Source organism: Antennarius striatus, chromosome 12 (genome assembly GCF_040054535.1).
Source record: "Antennarius striatus isolate MH-2024 chromosome 12, ASM4005453v1, whole genome shotgun sequence".
NCBI lineage: Eukaryota > Metazoa > Chordata > Actinopteri > Lophiiformes > Antennariidae > Antennarius > Antennarius striatus.
In genome coordinates this window covers 847,384-870,715 of record NC_090787.1, presented here as the reverse complement: position 1 = coordinate 870,715, position 23,332 = coordinate 847,384, and the positions used below count along the sequence as shown (strand labels likewise).

Sequence of the window (23,332 nt, the reverse complement as noted above, 5' to 3'; positions counted from 1 at the left end):
CAAGTCAATTCAGATTCAGACATGTAAGTTAATACCTTTAATTGAACATGATTGATTATAATTTTTAAATATAATTTCTGTTCCATGTGCTGTTTATTGTTTGTTCCCCTCCATTTCCATTTCTATTTCTCTAAGTGTGTTTTTAAATTTGATTCTTCCGGTGTGAACTACTCCTGCTATGTTTCTGTTTATGTCAGACAGACTGTGATAGAACTGTTAAACCACAGAGAGACACAGTACACCTGAACTTCAAAGCTCAGAGATAATCCGACATCTCAAATATGTCCTCCGTACAGGAAACCAGCTGTGTGTGTGTGTGTGTGTGTGTGTGTGTGTGTGTGTGTGTGTGCGCACGCATGTGTGTGTGTGAGGTGACGTCCTGAAATCAGAAACCTGTCATTTCCACCTGGCATGTGATTTTCCCCATGTAATCCAAAAGACATCTAAAGATTTGAAAGCACGGCGGTGAAACGCTGGTGTCTTCTGGAGGTAAGTACATGGATGCTGTGGTTTCAGGGACCAGAGCAGCTGTGAAGCAGTGCTGTAGTAAATGACGGTAAAGAGCTGCTGGTGGGCTGCAGCCAGGCACCTGTGTTTGTGTGTGGGTGGTCAGGGTCAGCGGCGAGGAGGCTGCAGGAGGCTGCAGGCAGTCTCATGTGTTCTAGCCTTTGGTAAAAAAAAGAGCTCCAACATGCCGGGATACGTGAAGTATAAGAAAATGTCATTACTTAATTATTCCAGTTAATAAATGTTTTTATGAACTATTTACCGATTCCAAATGTTTTTAAAGCTTTAACAAGCAGAAGCATCCAATGTCTACAGTATTCCAATGCCTATGTAACCAACCAGCTAAGAGTAGCTATCCAGTCAAGCTCTTGTTAACACCATGATGTCAATCAGATACATAAATGATTGCTGCAGTGCTTATGTTCCTGTGTCCTGTAGTGACAAGGAAAAAGTGCTGTTCTTGCACTGCATTAGATGGAGACAAAAATATTCAACCCCCTTTGCATATTAGATATATTGTAAAATGTATTAATTGTCTAAATCAAATAAGAACAATTTGAATATAAAAATGCAATCATTTATACCTGTTGTGTCACCTGCAGTCACATGACATTGGTTATTTTAGTCGTCACTTACCATGTCTGAGTCATCTCCATCCTCTTCACAGTGCCACTGGGCAGCACGGGGGTCCCCCACCACCCTCAACTCACTAATCACTCCCTGTGGTGAAACAAGGACAAGTGATTCTGATGTTATACACCACAATGTCACGTTTGTTCACAAGTTTACAGGCAGAATTACTTCAACAAATAGGGCTAGCTTAAAAGTTTCAAGGGATTCCTCCTTTCCATTAGTCAAAGAGACGATTGTCTCTGGTTTGTGCTTCTACATCTGACACAAGATCTAATACATGTTCCCAGATAGGATGCTAACACAGATAGCATGGATGCTATCTGACTTGCCATTGAAGCGACCATTATTTCTGAATGAAGAAGTTATTTGAAGTAGACTCAGACCAGATTTATGCCTTCAGAACAAAAGTCAAACGGGCTTTTTAAGAGAACTTTGGAGATAAATGGTGGAGACTGTCCAGCATTTAAAGTCAGATTCTACCCAGGCTTTTAACCGTTGGGCCTTTTTCTAATTTGTCCAATGTTTAGTTGAAGTTTTGTGGTCTTTTTTTCTGTCAAATTGCTTTAGATCTTCATGATAAATCTTAAATCGTTTGCACGAGAAAGACCAAACTGTCACTGCCTCATGTCACTGCATTGGCTAAACAAACTATTTAAGAAAATGAATGTCCGTTTTAGTAATACATATTGTAAATATTTAGATATCAAATGGTCTAACCAAATCTTAATTAAATCAAACAAATTAAATTCTCAAGACCTCTAAGTCTTCAGGCCATGGATGGGTTAAGACAATGGCACGTGGCCATTTGCACTGAAAGAAGGAACAGGGTTGGGTGTCTTGTTTCGAAATAAACACTTTATCAAACATTTCCATGTCCAAATGTCCAACCGCAAGGAAATAACCTCAACTGTGTAGGAGTTAGAAAAGACAATAAGCAGATGCTTTCAAATACAGCAGGCAAAAGGTTTTGCTATTACAGCTGAGAGGCGGAAGCAAAGGGTGATGTTTGAAATGTACTCTCAAAATCTATTTTCAAGGTCTGAAAAATCTATTTTGAATTAGAATTGATTTAGAAGTGTGAATACTTTTTTTTCTTTTCTGTTTACTACATGCCAATGTTATGGCTGTCATTAAAAGAGAGGATAATGTTAGGGAAGGAAACTCTGTCTTTATGGTGTCACGGCCTCAATTTCACATTCATAATTGCTGGGAAATGCGTCTGTCATCAGAAATGGCACACACTGAGTCCATTAATGCCACATCAGTGAGACGACCCACGACATTCCCAACAAAACAGACACACTAATGGTGAGACGTTTAGTTTTCAAACAGGCGTATCTTTAACGTCATATTTTCTGACAAGGAAGACATGAGCGTGAATTGATGACATCTTCAAACTCCAAAAGATTTGGAGAGCAGAAGTTATGCTTTTTAAAATTGATTCAGCATGAATAGCTCTAGCAGCACCCCTGCAGTTGAGTGTTTCCTCTGTCCCTGTAGCTACGGGTGAACAGCTATAACCTTTTAACAGCTAAGGTCAACAGTTGTTGCAGTCAACTGTTGAGATTTATAGCAGTCAATTGAGCAAAGTTAATTGCATTCCAACTGTGAGAGCTTCCAATTAACTACAGACTACCCTCAAGAGGATGGAGCGCTGATGAAGACTTCAGTTATGGTCTGAAGAAGGCCAATTTCAGCAATCAAATCATTCAGAAGTTAATCAGCCAAGGTGAATCACATGACTGACTGAAAAGTCAAAACACCATATGGAACTCTTTATGTGCCGGTTCTGGTCTGTTTGGTTCTAAAGAAAACTCATGATCAGCATGTGCAGACCCCTGGTTATCTTTTTGGATCATGTTTTATTTTCTGATTTCATGGGAGATTATTGAACACACCAGAAACTTGTCAGGATCGGCTCCTCCAGCTTGCCCGACAAAGACCCCCGCACCGGCCTCCAGCTCCATCTCATCCGGGGATCTCTCGATGGGCATCACCTGAGGGTCGATGTCACAGTTGAGGTAAAGCATCACCTTGTCGTCCCTCACAGAGATGGCAAAACGAGTCCAGGTATCCATCAGAGAGGGCACGAGGAAGCTAGCTGCCTCGTACGACTCCTCTGAGTCAGGCTCAGTGTAGACCAGGATGATATTCTGGTTGCCACCCGTCACGGCCGACAGTTTAACACCAACATACATGATCTGCTGCGTGGCGTCGGTGATGGAGAAGATGACACCACCCCTGGTAGAGGTGGGCTTCAGGTGAAAGATGAGGGAGAAGTCTCTGTAAAATGGGCTTGGAAGGTGGGCGCGGGCCAGCTGTCCAGTGTTGGCGTCCAGGCCGAAGACATATCCTGGGGTGTTGTCAGGCCCGAAGACCTGGGTGATCTCATTAGGAGGGGGATCCCCAATCAGCTGTAACAAGGAGACTCCACTGTCTTCTAGGGGGGGAGGAAAAAATGGAGGTTAGGCCAGAATACACACAACATACACTCAGGGTTAGAAAGGAGGGCTGCATGTCAGGGTTCATTCGAGCAGATTGTATCGGGGGGTTGATTTAAAGTGAATGTGTCTCATGACTGTTAGGTACCTCCACCAAGGAGGCTTTGCTGTTGCTTTTTTTGTTTTGTTTATTGTTGTTGTTGTTGTTGTTGTTGTTTTCATATTTCCACTAAATTATAGTGAAGGATGGACCAAAAAAGAAAAGTTTGGTGTGGAGCCACTTAAAGGCCCTATGTAGATTGTTTTCCCTCATGACATAGGGAAAAAAAAGAAGGGAAAAATAGGGAATTTTTATAAAACATTTTTCAAAATTCCACTACTATTTAACTTCCTCGAATTAATCGATTCTCAGAAGAACCGTCGAAACAATCCGACTGCCAGCCCCCAAAAAACAAATCATTTTCTTGATTTGAGAAAAGAAACATGAAACATAAGGATCCCTCTGACAAAGGAATATTAATGATGGTGATGATGATGTAGAAATGAAAGCAGAGTTGTAACCACTACACATTCTTTTTCTGCCAAACTCTGAGGCAGAAAATCAAATCAAGATCCAAACTGTTTATACGGAAAAACAATCTTGATCATTTATCAATCTATTATTGATGGAATCCTGTGGAAATGGATGCTTCACATTCCTGAGGAGCCAAAAACCCTTCTAACTTGTGTGACATCTGCCAAATGTCATTGCCCCCAGGAACACATGGGGAGCAACAGCTGGGCCTCTTGCATATCTTGACTCATTCTTCCATCACCCAGGGTGACTCTGGTAAGGTCACTGCTTAATAACTCAGCCTTTTCCAAAAGACAAGGAACGAACATTGTAGAGCATAATGGTAAAAAAACAAACAACAACTCTCACTGGCTTCAAAACTTTCTGCTTTGATCAAAAATGATATTTTCTCTTGTCTATAGACAAACTGAAAAAGAAGAAGAAAAGAAACAAAATCGCTGTTTAGAGCGGAACACTTGACACAGTTTCTGGTGCTCTGAACAAACGGTTTGGTTGACCACTTGGTGGGTAACGTGAAAGCTCTATTGCCTGGTTCAAAGCCTCCCTGCCGGTCCGGGTACTGGAGGTCAACAGGCTCTGCAGTCGGCTTTGTTGAGAGCCTAAACACTTGAGATGCGTTAGCAGAACCCGAAGGCCTGTGCTCTACTTTTTGAGAAAGATGCTTTCATTTGAGTCTGACCTAAGAGAGAACCTTATACTTAAACACTCTGTATTTAAGTATAAAGTTTATCCTTACAACAGACCGACTGCCATTTGCAAAATAAATACATTTGCGAAATGTATGTTGTTATTATGTATGCTTGTCCTTGATTATTAAATAAGAATGCAGACACACAGATTTCCCCACTCAGAACACTTTAGGGAGACCGAATCCTTAACTCCTTTGTGGATGGCAGTAAAATTTTTATAAGCTCTGGGCAAACTTGATGTTTACGCTGATAGTCTGAAGGAGAACCCCCAAGGGTGGGCTTGTCCTGACATGTTGCAACTGACTCACATTTATGAGCAAAAGGTTTGATGAAGGCCAAAGCGTTGTAATTCAACAGGGAAATCCATCACGAAGGGAAAAATTCTCCTGTTATGGGTGCTGAAGTTAGCATGTGAGCGAATTAAAGCTGACACAAAGTCATGTTGATTTGTTTGCAGATTGATCCTCAAGACCTTAAGTAAGCTGGAATGTAGGGAAATGGTATGACAGTTTCAGCGTTTATGACTCTCTCTGTCTATCTTCAAACTGTGATTTCTTTTTTTTTTTATACATGCACTCATGCTCCAAGCTTCCCAAACATCCAATTAGTGAAACCCCTTATCTATCAGTCATCACACACGGCCAGTCAGATGTTCCCTCTTCTAGATGATGTTAACATTTTATCAAAAAGAAGAAAAAGTCAATAACACTAATAACCAATATTTTAAAAAAGCATCCTGATGTAACACTGATGCAATGCTGAAGAATAAAAGAAGTGCTGGAAATCTGAATGAAATCAAATTCATTTTAGGATGAAAAAAAATCGACCCACTTCGGGTTGGCAGAAAAATGCTTTTGCTGAAATGTGCATTGTCACCAAAGGGCCGGCTGTTTGTTCCACCTCAGAGATCAATACTTCATGGGTATACAAAAGGCTCATTATCATTTTACTCATCTCAATTCAGGTTTTCCAAGTAGCTTTTGTTAATGAATGACAGCCTCGGCATCACTGAGGTATAGAAAGGGATCGTTGACAGATGGAGCGGTGCTGAGTTTATGGTGCTAGTTTATTGACTTCTGGGTAACAAACCCCACTCTTTTTTTATTTCTTAGCATTCTAGGACATCTTTCCAGAGTTTGTGCTGCCCTGTTGATAAAGCTGTATATACACTGTGAGACTGTATATACAGCTTTGGGAAGTCCAGGATGCTCTATAATCCCCGGAAAAACATTTGGACATCTGGATAGATCCAGGAAACGTGGTTTCACTGACTACATGCTCCATCACCATTTCAAACATGTCTGGAGGCCTGCTGACAACGGCAATAATCGTACATCTCACTCTGGTCAGAGGTCTGAGCTATGATTGAAGCACCAGGATTCCCCCTATGGAGACCAGACATACAAAAGTCAGTCCAATCCGGTTTTGATGCGTTTGAGTTCTGCTGATTTGATCCTTATCTGAGCTCATGGTCTCCAGCGTGTCTAGTTCAAGGCTTTTCAATTGATTCTTTGTGGTAAAATCAGTTTCTTATGGTAGAATATTATGTTGTATAAGATGCGGGTTAAAAAAATACACTGCACGTATTTGGTAATGTGTTTGGTAGTTGTCTCAGAGTCAAATCTCTAAAAAGAAAACTTTTGCAACCAAACAATATTTCTAGCATTTGAAGTATGGTCTGAGTTTGCTTTTTCTTTTCATTTCCCTCCTTATTAAGACTTAATTTAAACAAAAAATGTGTTTTAGTTGATTTAAGATGTTTCCTTATACTTGTTTCAGAAAGCCTACAGTAACTCAATGCTTGCAACAACCTACATCTCTCTCCCATGATTACTTTATAGAATGTTATAATCTGAATTTATAGGGATTTAGACGATTAGTCTTGTTCTTTTATAATCAAGCAATAAATTGAAAACTCAAAATGAATGATTTGAATACATTGACACTATTTTTTTACAACTACTGAGCATTATTTTACTTGTGCAATACAAACCCAAGAAGGCAACGAGTCTCTGGCAGCAATAAAGTCAGACTATATTGTGCCCATAATTGGAATCCCACAGCCCATCCACCCCAATGAGAGCCGACTCAAAAGGATTCCCTGGCAGGAACGACACTGATGAGCTGGAGCCAGCTTTGGCCCTTCATGTCATGAGATACAATATCAGTCTCAGCTCAATGGAACTGCAGCCAGCACAATGAGGTCCAACAACAGATTGGATGGACCAACTCTCACATACCAAATAAAGAAAAATGTTTATTAGCCGGATATCATAATTTCTGTTTTCACAGAGCCCCACAGATCAGGGCAGCTTTTGAATGGTCAAAAATGAAAGTCCTCATATAGCATAGTTCACCATTAGAACCTATCCAAAAATAATTTCAGTTGACCTCTCTCCCCCCTCCCAATACGAATGGCTGCTCTTCTTAAGCTAGAGAAGGGTAACTATGGAAAAACATTATTGAAAGGGCTATTGTGTCTGAGCAATCTTGATTTACCACAGGGTATCCTCCCGACCGCATATCTGACATTTTGTTTCTTGAGTTAACTTTAAGTAAGTCACATCTTCTCAAAGCGTTCCTTTCCCCACAGTGATGGCCCACTTCAACGAAATCCAAAATACCAAGTGATAAGAATATCATGAAATATTCTTGACAGTTCAGACCTAAATGATGGAGAGGAGGGATGCTATTAAGACCCGAATGAGTGTCCATCACCCACACATCACTGCAAAGCTTACCAGACGCTTAATAGGATGAATGGTTTTGATCAATTAATATGAGAGGTCAAAAGACCGCATGAGAAAACAGCCCAAGATAAAGTTATTACACTATGAAACTTGACAATAAAGCTTTGGAACACCATACTTTGATGTTATGTGTGACCTCAATCTTTTCAGATCCCAAATCCACATTTTTACCATTTTTAACTTAACTATCACGACTACCAGCTCCTGACAGAGACACATGCTGTCTGCTGATTACTGACATCATGTTGATTTAAGTGCTCAGTAGCAGCTTCCACTTTATTTACAGTAGTCATCTTCAACATATAGTGACAAACATGCCTTGGATAATAGACAAGATCCTTGTCAAAGATGACAAGGATAGTAGTAATTCATCACATTGTCTTTATTCAACCTTCCATTTCAGCCATCACTACAGCATACAGCAGTCTGTTTTACATTTTTACATCTGCAAATGAGTGGAAACAGGCGTTCTTGGCTACGTATCCCTATCAAAAAAGATGATTTAAAGCCCTTCAGTGATACCTGGAATCTAATCTTACATGCAAACACATGTGTTGGTGGTGGATCGCTGTACGCTCACCTCAGGGTATAAATTCAGCAGAAGATCATTTTTTATGTTTCTATTTGTAATGTCGGGACTATTTCTTTGCGCTCTCATACAAAACAATACAAAACCACTAAAAATGTCCTCACACTTGTTAAAGTAATTGATGTAGACATCGAAACAACCATCTTTGCACAGTGGCACAGACAAACAAGTCAAATACAAATCTGCTCGGGTCTGGACGCCCCTTCTCCTCTCATGGCTGTCAGTGAAGCAAGCTGTCAGACAGATAGTGAGGCTGTATAAAGACGCCAAAGCCCTGGTGATATGTGCTGAGTGTGAGGGCAGGACTACAGCCCAGTACCAGGGATGGAGCTTCAAAGCCGGTCATAATTCAAGGTGCAGCTCACTCACAGAAATAGATTTTCTCCTGTTAGACTGTTTGAAAAGGACCCAAGAAAACAGGATGTTCTCACTTAAATTACCGCTAAGGCAGTAAACTTCTGAGTCATCTTCTCTATCATTTCTACGATAACCTGCGTTACTTTTGGTATTTACAAGCCAGAACCAGGTGTACATTTTGCACAATGTTCCTTTTTATGTAAGATTATATCATCAAGATATTTATCAATATGCTACACTGTGAAAACACATAAACGCTTCCCATGCACCACAAATTAATTTACCCATTCAAAGGATGACATAAAACTGACCGCAAGCCGCTCGCTGTCAAAGGACACATGCAAATCTCTGCGCTAAATTATTTTCTGTGTTTCGTGTCCAATTTGTTTACACAAGACTGACCTCTGTTATATGAATATTCACATCAGCTATTTAGGTCAGGCAAAGCTAATAGAGAACATAAATCTCTGCTATAACTCCAAAGAATTAAGCAAACAGAAGACAAATTTTCCTCAGGCAGAAAAACAAATAAAACTTCTTGATTTTGTGTTATTATAGGAAACATTTTTAGATGAATAGTTTTCTCTTATTATTCCAGTTTGCATGTGGAACTGCAAAACTAACAACCTTTTAGTGAACATTTATCATTTGTACAGTTATTTTTTGTGCATCTGTTTCCACTATAGACTGCATGTCCACGAGCAGGATTGACATTATTTACGCACAAAGGATTGAGTCTATAAGAGACAATAAATTAATGGAACTCTGTGTGTGTGTGCGTCTGTGTGTGGTGTGTGTTTCATGAAGACATTTATGCATTATATCACATGCAAGTCAAAGGATAAAGGAGCTACATGCAACACTTGAAGGAGAGCAGGCACCATGCTTGTTAGGGGGTAGTCACAGTTACATTATTGTTTTGATGGGCATTATAACCAACACATTGTTAATATGTTCAACTGTAGTGGCAGGGACAACTGAAGTCTCTTTGGAGGGTAGTGGATGGTAAAACAGACAACGTGGGGATGAGGGTCACTGAAAACTGTTTCAAAATGAATTTCAATTCCAGAATTCATTTGAACCAGTGATTACCTTTCTGGTTACTAACTGACAAGCACTGATACCCATCATCCTCCTCATCTGGTAGAGTGTGGCACTCCACAGGGAGGCGTCCCTCATCCAGAAGAGACCAGCAACTGTCCCGCAGGACTTCGCAGAAACTCCGACAAGGCAACACCGACAGTGGGACCAGAGAACCACACTTTGGTACCAAGAGGAGGCAGAAAAACCATTCCACACTATGGTGACAATGTGACCTCAACAGCCACGCCCATTCATTAAGGAGTACCTGGACTTCCTCCACAGTGCTGTGGTTGAGGAAATTGGGCACAAGAAACAATTTCCCAACCATAGAGGTACAGAAAGGAAGAGGAGGATCTATGAACAAGCATTGTGAGGATTTAGGTTCTTCTGTGTGGCTTCCAGGTGTTGACTTACCTATGACTGTCTGGCTTATTGATGTGGATTGGCTGGTTTCTTTCTTTCTTATGGATTTTTGAGTAGTACTGAACACCTTCTCGCTAACTGCTGAAACTTGACTTGGCACTTGAGACTGAGCTATTACAGGAACTGATGCTGTGTCTGGTTTCTTACTAGCTGCTTCTACATGAGTAATTAACATATCCTGGTTACTGGTTGGTGTTTGAGCTGTAGAGGATTCCTGGCTGGAAGATAAAGCTTGTCTAGTTTCTAACACTTGGTTGAATAAAACGTCCATCTGAGCTGTTGATTCACCATCTGGCAACTGAGTAACTTCCACTAGTTGACTGGTGTTTGTTGGCTCACTACTGTCTACAGAGTGGTTACCTGTAACTGAGGTTAGTAAAATGTCTTGTGTGAAGTCAGAACTATAGTTAGTTTTGACTTTGCTGTCTCCTCTTGTGAGGTCTACTTGATGCTTTTTCTTATGAAACCTCTCTGTTTCATCACTGGGTCCCCGACCGCCATCGAGTCCTGTTCCAGAAACATCTTCAGACCTGTTTCCTGAGCCAGACCAAGGACCTGACCCAGCATCTGTTGTGATTTCAGACTCAAACAAAGATTTAGTTTCTGATAAACTTCCTGTGAACCTAAAATGATTAGCTCCTCCAGAACCCAAGCCCTTGTGTGAAGATATGTCATTACCAGGTTCAATGTCTGGTGGGATCCCTGTTGTTCCCTTTTCTGATGCACTTTCAATCCCCACTTGTGCTGCAGTGGTCAGCTGAGGAGCCTCAGTGGTCTCATCCCAAGTCTGTTTGAGTGTTTGGAGCTCATGTCTCTCATCAATTATCTCCACTCCAAGGATTGCAGTGTTCTCTGGTGGGGGTTCTCCACTACCTGCTGGACTACCAGATCCCTCAATGTCCACTGTTGGAGCCACAGTTGTAGTAGCAGTCCAGGTCCAGAACCAAGCATCACAGTTGACCACCCACAAGGCCGACAAAAATAAAACTCCAAACTGGGTCTGCATCTTAGACATCACATCAAGACTTCACCACGTCCACCCGCAAGATCCGGCTTCCACAGTGAACTATGACATGTCCAGACTACTACCACGCTTTCCACACACACTCTACAAGTTAAAGAGGAGAAGTGAGAGGAGTGTCTCATTCAAAAAAGTTAAGGGGGGAGAGCAGGAGGAGGTGCACTCTGCATTGGCTTCCCTGGCAATATTTCCTCTCCTAACTCCTCCTTACTCCTCCTTTTCCTTTTGTCACTGCATTGAAAAGCAGTCTCTCCTGCTGATGGATACCTCAGAATTACGGCAGGGTTGTCTTTCAAAGCACAATACAGATGCTTTCAACATTTTAAAGAGAAGGGCAATTTGTTTCCCCCGACTTGTCCTCTTTGTTAGAACACCATAACAAAAAGCAAACTGCAGCAGCAGAAATCGTGGTCGTGAGATGCTTGATTTTTCATTTGAAATGTGAGGAGCTATGCTGAATCCCCTCTCATCAATGGTGCTAAACTTCATCCAGTGCCATAATGCAACCAATTATTGGCAAAGTTCATGTGTGACGCTGACATGTTAAAACCTAAATGAATAATTGTAAGTCATTATATTCTCATAGGAAAGTTATTAAGTATAAAAAAGCATAATGTCAATCGACCAGAGCAAATTAAGGCTTTTCTCCTTTTAGTGTTCAGTTCAGTTACTACCCCCTACTTTCACTGCTCTGTGGTTACACAGTAAACCAGGGCCGTCTTTCTTGTCCAGACTGGTTTCTCATACTGCCCATGTGACCGGTTGACAGAGACCCTCGACACCTGCTAATGGTAGCTTAGCGATAAAAGGAACAAGAGATGTTTTCAAGTGTCTCGAATTGGAGCAGCGTTTAAAATAAAGGGAGGCTTTTTGCATATGTAACCCCAGTTGCTGATAGGAAGGAATGATTGCAAATGCTCAGCATACTGCCACTCCTCTACCAGCGTACGGTGATCCCTGAGATGTCCTGAAAGAGCTTGGACATTTTACCCTACAGTTTGATGTTATGGCCTGAGGTCGCTGAGGATTCCACAGGGTTTGCAAAATTATGGTGGTTTCATCTGACAAAAGTAGTGGCTGAGCACCAAAGAAATGATGTTTATATATTATATAATATTTTTTATTTTGTATACTTGTGTAATCCCCAAAGGGAAATTAAGAGGGACATTATTTTATTTATTCTCTTTTTTATCGGTAATTCCTTTGCTCTTCATTCTTAATTCTCAATTATTTATTCTTATTCTGACATTGTAGATACGTCCTGTAGCAGGGCATCCGGAACAGAAAGCAATTTCACCCTCAGGGATCAATAAAGTATTCTGATTCTGATTTTGTATTATAAAAAGTCTGGACAAGCTGCCGAACTAGTTGACTGCGGCCAACAAAAGAAAATAACACGATGAAGATCATTAGTCACAAGGAGAAGGTATTTTTACTTATTTTGCCCCAGCAAATATTTCAATGAAAGACACACACTGTGTCTTATAGTAAGCATCTTAGCGATAAAGGAGTGTAAATGTATTTATCAAGTCAGATGATTAGAACAAATTGTGATATTAAAAGAACAAAGAAAGAATTATTTAAGGTTCTCTACTTGCAGCTCAGTAACACAATCTTACTTAAGCAATTAATTCTAAAACTGTCACAGATAAAGACTTTAATTACACCAGGAAGACGACTGTGGGAAAGTAACTCATTATCAAGGTGACTTTGGGGCAATGCTATGCAAGACAAGTTATAATAGAGAATGTTTCAGGAAACATTAAAGTAGTCACAAGCCAACTTTTGTGTTTCAGACTCAGTGATCAAAGCTGTAAACCAAAATAAACGTAATGCTTGTGTGGGGCCTAGTTAATAAAACCCAGGTTTATTACCCATAGGTTCACTGTGGGGTAATGATTAGCTTTAAACGTTAGCTCTACCCTCTATGTCTCTCTGATTTATTAAAGTAGGATTACAGAACATAATATATTAGACACAATGAGAAATAACAAAGTTCATGAAAGCCAGAGATCAGTAACATAAAGACTGTATAGGTTATGAGGTTAGAGAAGTGTAGATACAGGTAGAGTCAGAAAGTCCTCTTTTGATCTATACGTTCCATCGCTGTGGGGAGTCCCAGCAGCACGATGTGATCTGTTCTTCTAATCACACACAACCCCCCAGACACCAGCCCAGACACTACAACAGGCGTTCACTTCAGGTTCTGTTGATTTCACCTTAGAGGCTCCTTATCTCTGCTCAACATCAATCAGAATGATGGACTGACGCAAGCTGGCTGTTGGTCGCTATGGCAACATCACTTGTGAATGAAATACCACAACATTTTGACAGACATTTGTCCATGATTTGAGTAATGCCCACGGCTCTTAGTATTATCATTAATGATTAATAATCATGTCTCTCAGGCTGACAGTGTTGATCCGCTCAAGGGTCCTGTCTGTTAAAATGAGCTTAAATTGCTGTTATTCCACTACAATGATAACTGGATAGCGATAACTGATTGTGTTTCTGTATGACAGCAATCAAATTTAAAGACGTTCATATGGACTAAATAAAAAAAGCCACCTGCCTAAATATGCGGGTGTCACGCCTCTCACAAAGCAGTTGTTAATTTAAGGAATATTCTGACTAGACAAACACAAAATTTCACTTAATAAAAGTCCTTCTTTTTTATTTTCAGTTAAAGTTTTTTTTAGCTTCAGTTATCTGCATTTCCTATCCTGTCAACATGCCTTGAACTTGTCACAAGCCTCTGGTTCTCTTCTCAACTATTGATCACCATGATGACATGGCCACCAAAATTATCCTTCATAAAAATGAAGCTTGATTGCATTGTGTGATTACACAAGTATTATATGGATAATTTATTCTAAAAATAAGCCATTGTGAAATGTTTGATAAATGTTAATCACAGCATGGACAACCCAAGGTGTTGCATTAAAACCCGTCAATTCATGAGAGAAGAAAAACAGATGTTGTTTAGTAGGGTTATCCAGGTTTTATCCAGACCCTTTGAAATAAAATGGACTTTTCACATTTAGAAGCCCAACCCTCCCACCCCCCCCAAAAAAAAAAATAATCCAGTGACAAAAAAGGTGCAGGTGCAAATATTAACTCTTGACAGAGGTTCAAAATATTGATTTCATGCCTAGAATGTTTGTGCAAATCCTCGAAGTCTGTCCTCACACTATATGGACAAAAAGCATGAAACCCAAACCCAGGAATGAGTCTGAGACCATCAGTGAGACCACGAATGACCGGCTAATTACACCACAAACTAAACCTGCTACACATAATCCTCGAGGGTCCGGAGGCGTCAGATTATCTGTGGCTGCACAGCGGTATCTTATGTCATGTTGACTGTCTGTCATATATTGAATTTCATGTGTAGCGTTCCAGTTTCAACAACGCTCAATATAGCTTTAGTGAATAATTTAGGATATAAAAAAAAACCAAAGGAATCAACAAAGCAATCATGAAACAGGCGGCACTGCAATGACTTTATAGCAGCCCTTCCTTAAAACTAGTTATACATGCACTTCGTCGTTGAAAGAGCTTTCAGTCAGTAAAGCCGACACCATGCAGCGGGTCATCTCCACCTCCAGTGTAACCGCTGTACAAACACAATCTTAAAACCAGACGCATGTTGGAGCACAGGTTGACTATACAAAAACATGAAGGTCGATCCTCTTCAGGCCTTTTGCCCCCCCCCCCCCCTGCACCTTCACTGGTGTTATTTCAGCAAGAGGAGGTCACTGACCTCTCACTGTGAGTCCCAGTCTACTCACAACCCCAGTGGTTCAGACCAGACTGGTTTCATGGCTGGGAACTTTAAAAGATGCAAACAAATTCAACCTCAGACACGGACGAGCCCACAGGAGGTCGGAACACATGTGCAGACACAAACGCATACAAGTGGCAGCAGTGGAAGAAAAAGCATGAAACCAACGTGTAATCCAGCAAACATACAGCTGGAACACGCCATGCAGTATGTCACAGCTGAGCGGCAATGTGCACGCATGTGACGATTTAAATAACTGCAAAAATAAAAGACAATCAGATTCCACAGAGATCATCATCTCAGTCTTCTGACTGCATCCCTGAGCAATAGGTTGCATTAATCAATAAAGGGCCCATTCAAGGCTTTAAGGCTCTATTTAAAGCTTATAGGCAGCTCAGACAACACGCGTGTGTTGACTAACTTCTGGTGCTTTGAGTGCTTCTAAGCTGCTTCACCACAGAGCACACATTTTATGCCTAACTTTAATGACATCCTCACTCACATGTCGAGGATCTCCTGCCAGTGAATGTGAGTCAGTGACAGTGTGGGACAGCCAGAGAATAGAAGATGGGGGGTGGGCCAGAAGAATGGAGGTCAGGAGGCCAGAGCTATCAGATTAGGGGAAAGGGGTCCCGTTTCCCACAAATAGACCTATCGCTGTCCTGGAGCTACCCGGCTGCCATGGAGGAACCTCAGACACCATGACTGTTCGTTTATTGCCTACTGAGGAGCTCTGGAGCAGCTGAGAACTTCAGATGAGCATTAAAGTAACGGCAAACACAAAGAGTCGCATAGCCGTGACACGGAGACGCGTGAAGGTGAAACAAAGATGACGGGTTTTTAAAATCCCTTAATTCAGGAAGATAAAAGGAAACAGAATTCTCTCTTCATCCCAGCACAATGTGGGGAGAAACCATGAGTGATGTTGGCTCATTTCTCAGACAAAGCAGCAGAATGAATGAATGAATGAATGAATGAATGAATGAATGAATGAATGAATGAATGAATGAATGAATGAATGAATGAATGAATGAATGAATGAATGAATGAATGAACCAGATCAGAGTCCAGGTCTGCACTACACCGTTATGAACATCATCATAACAGCAGTCAGCTCTTCGCTATGTGGCTCAGCGGAGCCCCGACTGGTGACACACCGCCGGTGTGTCTACACCGTAATCTGAGCTCCCCTGTTCTTTGTTTTGGCAGCCTCCCCAGCCTAAAGTGTGTGTTAGGCTGGGGGGGGGGGGCTAGTTAGGCTAGTGTCTGCTTTCAACATGGCAGCCTGGAAAGAAACCTCCTCGTGTTACAGTTCAGCAACAGGCCTCTGTAGGAACAGAATCTACTTCCATCACATCACAGTTGATCAGTGCTGCTTCAGCTTACGGTTGGATGAGCAGCGAGGTGGGGGTGGGGGTGGGGGTGGGGGGTTAAGATGCTACCCTCTCTGGGACCACACAGAACCCCTATGCTGGGAGGAAGGCGGTCTGGTGTGACATCTAGTGGTGGTGGAGCACGTTGTATAATTACATTTAAAGATACACAAAACTGGTGCAAAGCAACAGTAATGATTCTGGTCCCATCACACCCCAGGGTTCTGTCCTGGGTCCACCTTCATTTACTATTTATGTTAATACCTGGGTGATAACATTCCACATACACAGCTTCATTTTTATGCTGATGATACTGTCCTGTACTGCAGTGGTGCTAGCCTTGCTCAGTCTCTCGAGTCTTTGCAGGCTGCCTTTGATACCGTTCAACTACGCCTGCTTGGCTTAAAGCTCGTGTTGAATGGCTCAAAAACTAAAGTGATGCTGTTCTCTAACGCCAGGATGAGAGCAGATTATCTACCTACCATTAAAACCCTGCATGGCAGTCAGATTGACCTAGTGACACAATACAAGTACCTAGGGATTGTAATTGATGAACATTTAACTTTTAGACCACATGTAGAAACTCTACTAAAGAAGCTTAAGCTTAAACTCGGCTTCTATTTTAGAATAAAATCCTGTTTTTCCTGTGCTGCCAGGAACAAACTGGTTGAGGCCACGTTCCTCCCTTTGCTTGATTATGGTGATCAGCTGTATATGCATGCCCCAGCTCAATGCTCCCATCGCCTGGACACTGTGTACCATGGCTCCGTGAGGTTTGTCACAGGATGCACAGCTCTCACTCACCATTGCACCCTGTAAGCCAAAGTTCAATGACCCTCCCTGACCATGTGCAGACTTACACATTGGTACAATTTTATTTATAAGTCTATCCTTGGTCTGTGCCCCTCTTACCTCTGTGGGTATATTTTATTTAAAACCAGTAACTATTGTCTGCGCTCCATTGACATCCCTTTATTGACTGTCCCTAAGGTTCGCACTGAACTTGGCAAGCAGGCTTTTATGTTTTCTGCTCCTGCAGCCTGGAATCATTTGCAGTCAGAACTACAGCTTCAAGAGCTGATCCCGATCAGGGTATGGAGGCAGATTCCATTGGAGTCTGTACCTGCTTTCCTTCCTAGACTTTGATGATTTTTCCTGTTATTTTATGTTTTATAATGTGTCTGTTTAATTTAATTGCTGTATGTAACTGTCAGTGGTGCTGCTGCCGTCTTGGCTCCCTTGCAAAAGAGATTTGTAATCTCAGTGGGATTCACCTGGATAAATAAAGGTTAAATAAAAAATAAATAAAGTTACGGAACATTTTAAAGTCTGAGAACCCGCCGCTGGCTTCAAAGGCAGCATCACTCCGGTGTCTCATCTGAATGATCCAGCATCTCCTACACACAGACAGGGCCCTGAGGGGTTCCTCACAGTCCTGCTCAGGCAAGCAGAAACAGCTCGGCCGTCATCCTGAATGAGACACATTCCATAACAACAGGAGGATATGTGGCCTGTGCTGCCACGGCAACGCTTACAGTACAGAAAGGAGACAGACGGTGTAAATGTGTACAGGACAGAGGGGAGAGGCCCCCGTGTGGGAGAAAAGGCATTTTCTCAGTAAGTACATTTACTGTACACTTAGTTTGAAACACCATGAAATCCCCTTGGGACCATGAGTCACTGGTTCCTGTTTTGACTGAGATTTAATCCAATCCCAAGTGGTGTGTATGTTTTGGGAACTGTTGCCCATGCCCTAACAAAAAAGGCCACAAACTCGGATTTGTCATCACTCACAGGAAATACCTCACAGCTAATTATGTGCAAACCTTGAGGATGTCGCGGCCGTGTGACCACGGAAATGAAAACCGACTGCACTCATCTGCCAAACGGATTCCAAGCCTAAAGTCGGAGGCTTTTTTTGTACCTGTAATGACTCCACTAATCAGTGCCCCATCAGGCCGGACAAAATCGGAAGTGTCTGAAATGTAATTGGCCCACAATGCCTGGAGGCGTTGTCTCAGCTAACAACAGGCGCAATTGATTCATGTGTCAGAAACAAGAATGAACCGCTGACACAACCTGAGGAGATGAGCTGCTCAACATCACTGTCATAGATTTTTACTACATAAGGAAGTGCTGGCTCACTAATACAGTACTATAAAGGTGGGAAACGTGTCCCCCTGCTGTCCAGCGGGTGAATTGTAGCAAAATGTCTCCGTATGCAACAAGCCTGGCCTCAGTCATCTGTTGGAAACATTTAACATACATTTGAAACACAAGCACCATGTAGCAGCAGCAGCTCTCATCCAATGGACCGGCCCCACACAGAACACAGCTGCACTGGCTCGTGAAGAGAGAGATGCTACACAACCAGTCAGAATAACCATCACGCCACGCACTGATCCAGGCAGGCAGATCTCCAAAGAACAAAAAACACACCTGTGGAAAATCAAACAACATCCATGCGGCCCGTTGATAGTTACTAACACATTATGGGAGATAAGACACGTGGTAAAGGTGCTGAGGGGGAAATCATGACGTGTGTGTGTGTGTGTGTGTGTGTGTGTGTGTGTGTGTGTGTGTGTGTGTGTGTAAGCACGAAATACTCCGCAGATAGCAAACAGATATCTTGTTAGTGCAAATTTGTTATTCCATATTTGAGAAATGCTGAAATGTATCTTTAAATTCACGAAAATATCAAAAGGTACCCCTCCAGCGTTTAGTGAAACCCTTGTCAGAGACACACATGGGCGTAAACTGTAACCATGGCAGCAAAGAAAAACAAACAGTTAAAATATCTACATATCATTAAGCCCGACTTAAGAACTTCTTGATTTGTGTAAGAAAGTCTAAATAAATAGACGGAAGGATGGATGGAAGGATGGATGGATGGATGGATGGATGGATGGATGGATGGATGGATGGATGGATGGATGGAACCCATTCTTTTCCTGTGTTCCTGACAGATGATAATAAAGTCATTATCAGTTGTTCCTTTCATCAGTTGTTTCACAGGTGACCACGCCTCAGGTAAATCTCTCCGCACACCTGCGCTGTTGATGTCACAATGAAAGAACCGTCAAAAACGTGTAATCACAGTCACAGTGTTTCCTGAAGGACAGCCCACAACCATTACGTCCTTAAATAGGTTCTTCCTTTGGTATTTAATGGTGCGTGAAATGACTGGTATGGATTGTTTATGTAATTATCACCACTGCCAATGTAAACCGCTTTGTCACTCAAGCCTGTAAAGCAAAACACATTTTGATCTTTTGAGCCAAGACACACACACACACACACACACACACACACACACACACACACACACACACACACACACACACACACACACACAGAGAATATAAACAAGATCTCAAAGAGTGTATCAGGGCTGCGAGAAAAGCTTGAGACACACAGTCCTGTAGGGTCACACGAGCTGTTCCTGGTTTTCACCAGTAGAGGGGGACAAATCCCTGTGAGGGTTATGACGTTTTGATGGGACCCCACAGTAGTCCACTGAGGTCACAGGGCTGTCATCAGCCCACACACACACACACACACACACACACACACACACACACACACACACACACACACACACACACACACACACACACACACACACACACACACACACACACACACACACACACACACACACACACACACACACACACACACCTCCGTCATCACAGCTAAACAGTCTAAATATTTAGTTGAATTCACTGGAAAGTAAATGTCATGGTGTAAAGGTTTGAATGAGTAACACGACCAAAGGTTACTGCTGCTCTAAACCATGTATTTTTGAGTGATGCACATTTTAACTATTACTGACACACATTTTATGGACTTTAATGTAATAACATTGTCATAAAAAAGCATGTATTATCATTAAACCCTTAGTTATGCCTCTTGATAACTATAAATCCCATTAAAAGATTGTTTTTGTATTATCATGTACATTTATGTTGTGTATCATATATACACCATCCATGTATAAATTATGATACCAAGATAAATATAAACGGACATTTGGATTTTTATAAAGACATGCAGGTAAATGGGCGACAAAGACATTGCATAATGACAAGTCAATTACTGGACAGCGTGGATAGAAAAACACTTCTCAGGACTCAAACTTGAAATTGTTGTCTTTATCCGTTCAGGTAAGAGTTTGTTCTTCCCTCTGACAGCTTGGTGCAGCTGTGGGTGAACCTGAAGCTGAGGGTCATCCCTCTCTGACAAATCATTTACCTGCTTTTTAGACCTGAAAGAATGGAGAAGGGACTCTCCCACACCTGGAATCCAGACACTGCTTGTCTAATATAGGCTGGGTTAGAGGGTCACAGGGTTGAAAATGTCCTAATCAGGTTAGCTACATATTTACCACCACAAGATCTGGGTTCCACTTTATAAACCATGAAACAATGTCCAACTCTTATGGAGAAGGAGACTTTGGCTATGGTGTTATTAGTTATGTATTCTCAATAAATTCAACCAAGTTTCCTCCTGTCTGCGCTTGAGGACAGGGCTATTAAGAGGCACCAGGTGGCTAAAGGTCAGCGAATCGGGCCTTTTGGCTGGAGGGGCTGTAGGTTTGACTTCTGAGACCAGCTGGTAAGATCTAGATTGGGGGAATAAATCAGTGACAGCATTGTTTTCTTTTGATGAACTGGCATGACGGCATCCTAAAAGAAGGCACTTGACCTCCAATCAGAGCTGCTTACAGGGTAATGATAAACGACTGCAAGGGTGACTGCCAGGGTCAATAAGGGGCTCTTTTTTGTGGCTTAAATGTGTAAATGGTAATTGTATGTTAAACCACGGACTTGTAGAGGCCACACAAATGGAGCCATGTGACTTAAACATTCCCTTGGTTAGACTGTTAACTTTTTCCAAATGCCATCAAAAAAAAGGTAAAACAGTTCAAATCACATTTCTTTCGGTTGGTAAACACCGCCCCAGGTGAGCCCGGAGGTGGAGAGGTTAGTCGAGGAATTGCAAATACCATCTGTTTGACTGCGACTGCCTACCTGGACGGTGCACGGCAAGTCTCAACCCTTCCTCTCCTCAGACATCTGAGACAAATGAAAGACGCCAAAGGGTCCAATTTGGGGCCAAATGCTTGGAAATATTTTGACACCTCATAAAAAATTACAAATTCCAGCTAAAGTCCTGTCAAAGCTGCACAAACTGAGGACTAGAAAGGGAATAATAAGTTCTGTAGATCATCACTGATCACAGAGATTTCACTGCTCAACCCCACTGTTGTCTTTGACGAAGGGTTGTTGATGACAACACCGGTTGTCCTCCTTGCGTTCCACAAAGATGAAACAACGAAGAGATCGGAAGTCTAGCCTTGGCAGTGTTGATTTTGGGGATTAGGATCCATAACCGGATGTGCAGCGAGGAGAACAAATTACCCAGATACCTCTCCGAGAGGCATCTGAATATGACGGCAGAGAGAAAACAGCACTGACATCCTTTAAATAATCCTTTGACCTTTCTGTTTTCTCTCACAAAACCACAGTCTGTCACTCACCATCAGGTCTGCACAAATATGTACACCGGCTTTGTCCCTGGAGGATTTGTTCATGCTTATATTTAATTTTGCACTAGTGGATTTTTCCAGATGAGATCAGGCAGAAGGTTAAGAGAATTTCTGTATTTAGTGAAATCTCATTAATGTGTGGGAAGGCCCGATCCAGAAGAAAACACCATGACGAAACAAGCAAATAACTTGACACTGCGCAGACATAGTCCATGATGAAGGATCTCCTCATTGTTCGCCTTTCGGCTTTTCCCTTCGTGAGTCTCCACAGCCAATCAGTGTCCTCCATCTAACCCTGTCTTCTGCATCCTCTCCTCTCACACCAACTACCTTCATGTCCTCTTTCATTACATCCATAAACCTCCTCTTTGGCCTTTGCTACCTCTACCTTCACCTTACGCTGCATCTCCCTGTACTCCTGTCTACTCTCCTCAGTCCTCTCAGTGTCCCACTTCTTCTTAGCTAACCTCTTTCTCTGTATACACTCCTGTACCTCCTCATTCCACCACCAAGTCTCCTGATCTACTTTCCTTCCAGATGACACACCAAGTACTCTCCTACCTGTCTCCCTGATCACATTAGCTGTAGTTGTCCAGTCATCTGGAAGCACCTCCACAACTCGAACCCTGCCCCTAAACTTCTAGCCTTGACTGATGAAGGACAATGCTTCATATTTATAGCTGTTAGTCACTCTGATAAAAAAACAATCCACTGGACAGCTGAGGACATAAATTAATTTACTTTGTTCAGTACCAGAAGTACTCAAAGTACTTTTACCTAAAAAATAAACTTCTCGCATCATCAAATTAAAAAGAAATCTGCTGTTCTGCTGAACAGATGATCTCTGTCCTCTTCTGTGTTTTTTTTTACTGTAATCCGTTAGCGTTAGCCACTGCTAGCTGACAAAATGCCATCAAAGCTATGGACTGTTACAGTGTTGCTGCATTAATTCTGTTCATCTCTAACGGTGTCCAACAGTTGGTCAGATTTTCTGATATTCCAGTTTTCATGTGCCACAAAAAAATGACACAACCCTTGTTTGAATGAGACAGTAAGTCTTTGTTTAGCATTCTGTGCTTCAAATGCATGAGAGGCAACATTATTACAACAAACTAAATAAATTATCACCGTGGGTCTCTTCTCTTTCATGTCGGATTTGACTTCATGTGTAATTTAAAATGAGTAATCAGGCAGTCTACTCAATTATTTGAGACTTTCCTGTCGCACATGTTGAAAGTTGTTTCGGCTGGTCGTTAATGGTGATGTTTCTAAAGTTTCTCACCCATGTAATTTAAGGTACTGGCAGGCTGGCAAACTTGGCTCCAGTATAAACAAACTGTCATCTCTTTGCCAGGAATGGATCGAGAAACAATGATGTGCAGAGACATGAAATTACAGTGTTTCTTTTATTTCATTCCTGAAGGTCTTAGACATACTTTGTGGGTATTGATGCTCTTTTCGCTCTATGAAGACCTCACAAGAGTCCAGTCTGTTCTGTTTGATGCATAAAATGTGGTTTAAGTGTAGCATACGCATCCAGGTGCAAACAAAGTCTCA

General features: G+C 41.8%; 1 protein-coding gene across 5 annotated transcripts in view; it reads right to left on the bottom strand.

Moving 5' to 3' along the window:
* col18a1a (collagen type XVIII alpha 1 chain a) overlaps positions 1-23,332 on the bottom strand; it is a 61,687-nt gene that overhangs the window by 17,850 nt on the left and 20,505 nt on the right. Inside the window, exons 1-3 of one of the 5 annotated variants that reach the window (XM_068329282.1) lie at positions 10,725-11,173; positions 3,039-3,580; positions 1,144-1,227 (exon numbers count right to left, since the gene is read on the bottom strand). In XM_068329282.1, the coding sequence (XP_068185383.1) occupies positions 1,144-1,227; positions 3,039-3,580; positions 10,725-11,061 (963 nt within the window). In that variant the 5' untranslated portion in view covers positions 11,062-11,173. Of the gene's footprint in view, positions 1-1,143; positions 1,228-3,038; positions 3,581-9,632; positions 10,688-10,724; positions 11,174-23,332 lie in introns of those variants that run through there. The other 4 variants (XM_068329283.1, XM_068329281.1, XM_068329286.1 and 1 more) reach the window with 4 other exon arrangements.